Source organism: Eptatretus burgeri, chromosome 7 (genome assembly GCF_056783735.1).
Source record: "Eptatretus burgeri isolate ZD-2024b chromosome 7, Ebu_testis_v1, whole genome shotgun sequence".
Lineage (NCBI taxonomy): Eukaryota > Metazoa > Chordata > Myxini > Myxiniformes > Myxinidae > Eptatretus > Eptatretus burgeri.
In genome coordinates, this window is record NC_140967.1 from 71,569,645 (window position 1) to 71,577,144 (window position 7,500).

Sequence of the window (7,500 nt, forward strand, 5' to 3'; positions counted from 1 at the left end):
GGTCCTCCCATTGGCGGTCCTCCCATTGGCGGACCTCCCATTGGCGGCCCTCCCATTGGCGGCCCTCCCATCGGCGGCCCTCCCATCGGCGGCCCTCCCATCGGCGGCCCTCCCATCGGCGGCCCTCCCATCGGCGGCCCTCCCATCGGCGGCCCTCCCATCGGCGGTCCTCCCATCGGCGGTCCTCCCATTGGCGTCCCTCTCATCGGCGGTCCTCTCATCGGCGGCCCTCTCATCGGCGGCCCTCTCATCGGCGGCCCTCTCATCGGCGGCCCTCCCATCGGCGGCCCTCCCATCGGCGGTCCTCCCATCGGTGGTCCCCCCATTGGTGGCTCCCTAATTGGTGGCCCTCCCATTGGCCGTCCTCCCCCAAGTGATCTTTCTCTGCCTCGACCTCCAGTGGCCCTACCTCCACTTGGTGGTCTGCCCATCGGAAGTGCACCTCCGGTTGGTGGTCTTCCCATTGGTGGTGTACCTCCAGTTGGTGGTCATGCAGTGAGTCGTTATCCTTCAGGTGGTTTAGCCTTTGGAGGTCCTCCTCTGAGTACATATTTTAACCAAGTTGATAACTTTGGTGTTAATGATAAGCTTCCACTACAGCTTCCTATCATTGCTGATGATTTGCACGTCCGTCTTTACAATATGCCATTCTCGGCTAATGAAGTGGATGTCCGTATGTTTTTTGATGGATTGGCATTGGACAGCATTGTTTTCACTCGTGATCACATGAGCAGGTTGCGTGGTGAGGCATTTGTGCGGTTTCTGACTGCCCGAGATGCCATTGAGGGTATGAGGAGACATCGAAAGACAATGGGCAACCGCTTTGTGGAAGTTTACCCAGCAACAGAGAAAGAGTGGCGCATGTCTCTTGATCAATTCGGTGCAAAACCAGAATTTGAAAGGCCAAGGTTAAGTCCAAGGATGGGATCACGGCCAGGTTCAGGAACGGGAGGTGGTGGCACAGGATTGCCAGTCATTGCTGCCCTTGCAAATCTTGCAGGAATGCCTGAAATCGTTGGTGGTTCTGGTGCAACAACTGCAGGAAATGCATTGCCGTTTTTGCCAAATATTTCTGAGCGACATCATCGATCAAGATCTCGTTCCCCTGGACTTTCATGCCGTTCATCAGGATCTCGGTCTCGCTCTCGATCACCATCATCTGATGACAATGGGTGTGTTCACATGTGTGGCCTACCTTACTATGTGAACAAAGACATAATTCTTAGGTTCTTCAATAAGCTGATGGTCGTTATGCCCAGTTTGTATGTAGTCTTTGGTCCTGATGGTACATGTGCCGGTGAAGCATTTGTTGAATTTATGACTGGCGCTGATTTCCGTATTGCTCTTTCCCATCACAAACAGTACCTTGGCAGCAATTTAATAAGTGTTCATCCAATATCCAAGCACTGCATGATGGAAAAAGTGGAAGAGTTCAAGCGTAGGCAATCAGTCAAGTCAAATAATGGCAGAGAGTCCGAATCAAAGTCTCAAAAGCTTCAAGGCGGCAAAGGGCAACTTGTGCATGTCGGTAATATTCCTTCAGGCGTCCAAAAGAAAGATCTTCAAAACTTCTTTCGTGGTTTTGGTGTAATAGAAAGTGATATAGAACTGATTTACAACAAAAAAGGAGAGTGCATTGGCCAAGCGATAGTGACGTTTACTTCACGAGAAGTGGCTTCACGTGCTCTCCGGCTCAACCGCGTTAAACTTGGTGGCCGAGAAGTGATATTGCACCTTGTCACTCACGAACAACTATGTGAGCTTCAGGAAAACTTGCATTCAGATTCTGACACCCGAAGGATTTCTAGGGTCTTCAGCCACAGAGCTGATGTGGCAGGGGCCCAGCCACCTGCTTTACTTCCATCATTGCTTCCACGGCCATCTTCCCAACCTCACTCTGATGGTTTTCTTCGTCCTGGAGTTCCAACTCCACCACTTCCTCCTCTTCCGGGTCCTGGGCTTCCACCTTTGTGTCCACCACCCAACAGACTACTTCCAAATGACCTTGGAGCGTTCAATGTGGGACCTAAGCCATTGCTCTTAGGTGCTGATTTTCCATGTCATGGGCTTAAACCATTACCTAGTGGAGGTGATTTTCCTGCGGTTAGGCCAGCTTTGAGCGACGGAGTGGGAGGCTTTTCAAAAAGTGCACCACATGCCCCAACTCCTGGTGCAGTAGTCCGGATCCAAAACCTACCCAGTAAAGTTGACCGCGATGAGATCCTCGATTTCTTTTATGGCTATCGTGTTATCCCAGATTCTGTGCACGTTCCACTTTCACACCCACACCTGCCCACAAATGAGGCTTTTGTCAGCTTCGAGAATCCGGAGGAGGCGGCTTCAGCTGTCCGAGAACTCAATGACAGGCCAATTGGTTCACTGAAAGTTAAACTTGTGCTCTTGTAAGCTTTTTGTGTTTTTTTTTAATATATAGATGTGATTATCCAGGAAATAAGCAATATTTTTGTACAAGTGTGAACTTGGATTAGCATTGCCTTGTTCTGGTGTCTTAGTCTTTATAATTCCTTCTTTTTTTGTGCCTGTACATTAACTTACTCTGTTCTTCTGTGGGCCAAACATCGAGTCAATTCCTCCATATATATTTTTTTCTACTGCTGTCTTGTTTTCTGCTGTTTTTTTTTTGTTTGTTTATGTTATTGTGTTGAACATCTTTATAGATGAATGTGTTGTCTTGTTTCATATGGATCATGAACATCTTGTTTTTATTCTTTTTTTATGTTTTCCTTGTCGACAGGTGGATTGCAAGTATTTATTATACAGTATTTAAAAGTTTGCTTTTTCACCTCTGCATTCTTTATTTATTGTTTTTGAGCGTACTTGGTCATCAGTAGTTGTGCTTCATGGTTTGAAGATTTGGTGAGGAAGCAAAGCAGATAAGATCAAGAGTGGCATATTGAATATAAATTTTGAGGGCATGGATTAATTGTCATGGTTCGTTGGAAGTGTTGATGCGAAAGGGGTTCAGCATAGGTTTTCCATAATTGCAGAATTGAAATTAGATGTTTCATTTTTTTTTTATCTTTTATAGTTGGTTGGACAATAACTGCATTTTATGAGGGCCAAAGTTCATGTGCAAGGCCCGATGCATTCTACAATCACGTTTTATCGTGCAGGTGGCTCGGCATGCCCGGTTCTTGGACAGGGTTGAACTTAGTCATTTCTTTGCTCGGAAGATGTACTTGTTGTACGTACGGCTGACTGCAGTGCTGTACGCTTGCAAGCTAACCTTTGGGCCTAAGCAGGTTATCCCAATTTCAACATTGTAAAAAGCCACGATGAAGAGACATATTGAAGGTTTGAAGTCTTATTTCTCACACTGGATTATACTCATTACAGATGAATGATGCTTTTGAGATTGTTACCTTTTTCGATTTGAGCATCTCGTATAAATCTTCTTCTAAGGAGTTTTACTAAACACAACATGCACAAAGCATCCTTTACTATGTTTTTACAACTTAGAAAATGTATGCTTTGAATTGCCAATGAATGAACATTGTTTCCCTCTACCCGCTTACCTTTTATTGGAAGGGGGGGGGATGGAGGAGGGGGAAAATGTATTATTACTATGTATGCAAATGTGCAAGCCCACAGTTGAATAACTGTTGGTTCAGACATTAGAATGCGAAGAATTTCATATTTCAGTAATTTAATGGTAGCTTTAATGAAGAACAGTGTGCACGTTTTCATTTTTGTTATTTTATCATGGACACTTCATAAATGTTAGGCTGTCACTGTAGTGTTTGTCATTATGGTAGAATTTATTTTATTTTATTATGTTCCTTTTGTAGCATTGCATATCTTGATCTCATAATCCTTGATTTTTGGATGCATTTCGTGGGTTTCTTTGAAAGCTTTCATCATCTTTGAGTGTCTCTCCAACTTTGGAAGACTGCTGTTATGGTGGCATGGCAGGCGACTGCAACCATTGCTGCCTTTTGAGATGTTTTGCTTTGCATTGAAATAAAACTGTTCTGTGTCATGTTCCTTCACTGTATTCTTAAAATGCTTTGTAGGTTGTCTGCACAAAACCCCAAACTGAATGTCAAACTATTTGCTTTATGTGACTCATTAGTTTCCTCTGAAAATGCCTGTGTCAAGAATGAGCCATCGAGGTGAGGTGAACATGTCACAGGTTTAAGAAGGATATGTGGCCGGATGAAGACCAAAATGAAAACCCATCATTCTTCAACAAGCGATGGTTGCATGACTGCCTTCGTGTTTGGAATGTTAGAAATAAGCTCGCAATTCTTCCGCTCGCATAGCATGCACGTCGTAAGGGAGGAAAGGTGTCTCGACTGGTGATGCCAGATGTTCTGAGTCTGCGACAAAATCTGTTGGGCAATGTGAATGTCCTTCATGTGCGGCATGACTAGCTTTTCCAGTGAGCATCAGATTTCTGTTAAAATAAGTTTTATTACATGGCCCGTCTTGTTTGACCACATGTTTAAATTTTGCAGGAGCAGAATTTTCATTCCAAAAATCATCTTTATGTGGAGTTCTTAGTGATGCCATTGCTACTGCTTGGGAAATGGCAACTTTCTTGTGTGACATGCATATATCAAAGCAAGATTTCATGGATAAGGGTGTTATTAAATTTTTGTGATCAGTTGGTTTTATATAACGTGTCAAGTACGTAATTAATACATTCTTAGATGGGAAAAAATTGCAGAACTTTAGAGGTATGACATTATGTTGAGAATTTCTTTGAAGGATACCAAGTTTGGAAAGTGACATAGAAGTTGTATGTTGGAGTAAAATGCAAATCAAGTTCACACCTAACAATAAAGAGGCTGGATTAATTGTAAATAATTAATGAAGCTTTCAAGTTGAACTAATCAAGGTACAAACTAATATGCAGTTGTTTTCAATGATGATGAAAGTGCCTACCTACTGTAAGTTCCTCATACTCTTATGTGACCTCCCTTTGTATGTATAAATAACTACTTCATCTTCCTTTGGACCAGTTTTGAAAAGCAATTTTCACCCATTCTTCCACTCTTATCTTTTTGATGTCAGCCACCGAAAGGTGGACGGAGGTTGTGTTTTGACCCCTGTCTGTTTGTCTTTCTGTCTGTGAGCACGATATCTCAAAAAGTTCTGGACGGACTCGGACGAAATTTTGTTGTGTGACAAGGAAGAATTGATTCGATATTGGTGAAGATCCTGATTGGGATCTGGATATGAGAGGTTTTTAAAAATTTAAACTGATTCTTTACCATTGAGAGATAGGGCTAAAAACGATAATTATCAGCATGATATTTCAAAAGATTGTGGATGAGTTATGAAAAACTTGGATGAGTTGGATAGGTGACAAGAACAAGCCGATTTGATTTTGGTTTATGTCCGGATCCAGATCCGGCCTATCAGTGGGATACAAAACGTAAACTGTTCAGCCTGGCGGAGGTAGGCACTCTACCGAGTGCTGTTCTAGTTTTCCAAATGTTACATTTTTGTGGGATATCTGGCTTTCACAGTTAAAAAAAAACTCCTCCCAAAATACCTCAATGGGTTTGATATCCAGAGATTGAAAAGATTATTCGAGCACCTTGACCTCATTTATTATCAAAAATGCATTGGTAGACGACCTTGGGCTTGAGTCATTGCCTTGTTGGAAATAGAGTAATGACTTTAATTGCTTTCTTGCAAGGTGAAGCATTTGGTGCTTCAATATTTTGATGAATACAGTACCAAGAGAAAGTCTACACCCCCTTTCAAAATTTTCACCTTTTGTTGCCTTGTAGTCTGGAATTCAATTAGATATTTTTCCCCCCACCTTTATTTACACATCATAACCCACAACTTCCAAGTGAAAAACAAATTCTACAAATTTCAGAAAATCAATTAAAAATACAAAACTAGAATATCTTGGTTGGATAAGCGTCCCCCCCCCCCCAAGTTGATCCTTGTTGGAAGCACCTTTGACAGCAATTACATTTATGAGTCTGTTGGGATAGGTCTTCACCAACTTTGCACACCTTGATTGGGCAATATTTGGCCATTCTTCTGTACAAAACTGTTCAAGCTCAGTCAAGTTGCGTGGGGAGCGTTGATGGACAGCAATCTTCAAGTCACACCACAGATTTTCGATTAGATTTAGGTCGGGGCTCTGACTGTGCCACTCAAGGATATTTATCTTTTTGTTCCTTAGCCACTCCAGTGTAGCTTTGGTTGTGTGCTTCAGGTCGTCATGTTGAAAGGTGAACTTCTGTGCCAATTTCAGCTTTCTTGCAGAGGGCAGCAGGTTTTCTTCTAGGATTTTTCTGTATTCTGCTCCATCCATTTTCCCTTCTATCCTGACAAGTGCTCCAATACCTGCTGATGAGAAACATCCCCATAACATGATGCTGCCACCACCATGCTTCACAGTAGGGATGGTGTTCTTTGGGTGATGTGCTTTGTTGGGTTTTCGTCAAATGTCGCGTTTTGCATTTCTGCCAAGAAGCTCCATCATGGTTTTGTCGGACCACAAAACTTTTTGCCACATGGCTTCAGAATTTCCAAGTGGTTTTTTTTGTATACCTCAAATGGGACTCAAGATGGGCTTTTTTGAGTAATGGCTTCCTTCTTGCCACCCTACCGTACAGGCCAGACTTGTGAAGTGCTTGGGATATTGTTGTCACATGCACACAGTGACCAGTCTTTGCCATAAAGGCCTGTAGCTCTTTCAAATTTGCTATTGGCCTCTTGGTGGCCTCTCTGATCAGTGTCCTTGCTTCGTCATCCCGTTTAGAGGGATGGCCTGATCTAGGCAAAGTCTTGGTGGTACCCTGCGCCTTCCACGTCTTAATGATTGCCTTGACTGTGCTCCAAGGAATATTCAAGGGCTTTGAAATATTTTTATACCCATCCCCTGATATGAACCTTTCCACAACTTAATCTTGGAGGTCTTTTGAAAGCTCCTTGGTGCTCATGGTTGAGTCTTTGCTGTGAAATGCATTACCCAGCAGAGTAAGGCTCCAGGAACAGCTGATTTTATTCTGAAATATTCAGAATCGCTACATTTTAACACAGGTGAAGGCCGATTAACTTGGTGTGAGATTTTGAAGGTTTTTGGTTACACCTGAGATAATTTGCAATTGCTATTATATGACACTTTTCCAACCAAGATATTCTAGTTTTGTATTTTTAATTAATTTTCTGGAAATTTGTAGAATTTGTTTTTCACTTCGAAGTTGTGGGTTATGATGTGTAAATAAAGGTTGAAAAAGTCTGATTTAATGTCATTTAATTCCAGGTTATAAAGTAACAAAATGGGAAAATTTTGAAAGGGGTTGTAGACTTTCTATAACCACTGTACATCAACATTTTGATGATCTAACATGATGTATAGTTGTACAGTTGCCTTGAATGATGAAACAACTCCTAACAATTATTGATCCATTTCCTTGGGAGCAATTTTTTAACTTCTTGTACTCATGCACACATAGCCTGGTGTTGGCTTAGTGGTTAGGGTGGTGGCTTGGGATCCAAGGGTCCTGA

The 7,500-nt window shown here is 42.5% G+C and overlaps 1 protein-coding gene across 9 annotated transcripts in view; it reads left to right on the plus strand.

The window, feature by feature from the left end:
• Nucleotides 1-7,500, plus strand: part of LOC147023511 (uncharacterized) — a 43,813-nt gene that overhangs the window by 15,772 nt on the left and 20,541 nt on the right. For 8 of the 9 annotated variants that reach the window (XM_085888986.1, XM_085888988.1, XM_085888983.1 and 5 more), the window contains one exon: nt 1-4,005. This exon is cut by the window's left edge and continues 2,250 nt beyond it. The exons of the other annotated variant lie outside the window; for it this stretch is intronic. In XM_085888986.1, the coding sequence (XP_085745112.1) occupies nt 1-2,406 (2,406 nt within the window). In that variant the 3' untranslated portion in view covers nt 2,407-4,005. Of the gene's footprint in view, nt 4,006-7,500 lie in introns of those variants that run through there. 9 annotated transcript variants of the gene reach the window in all.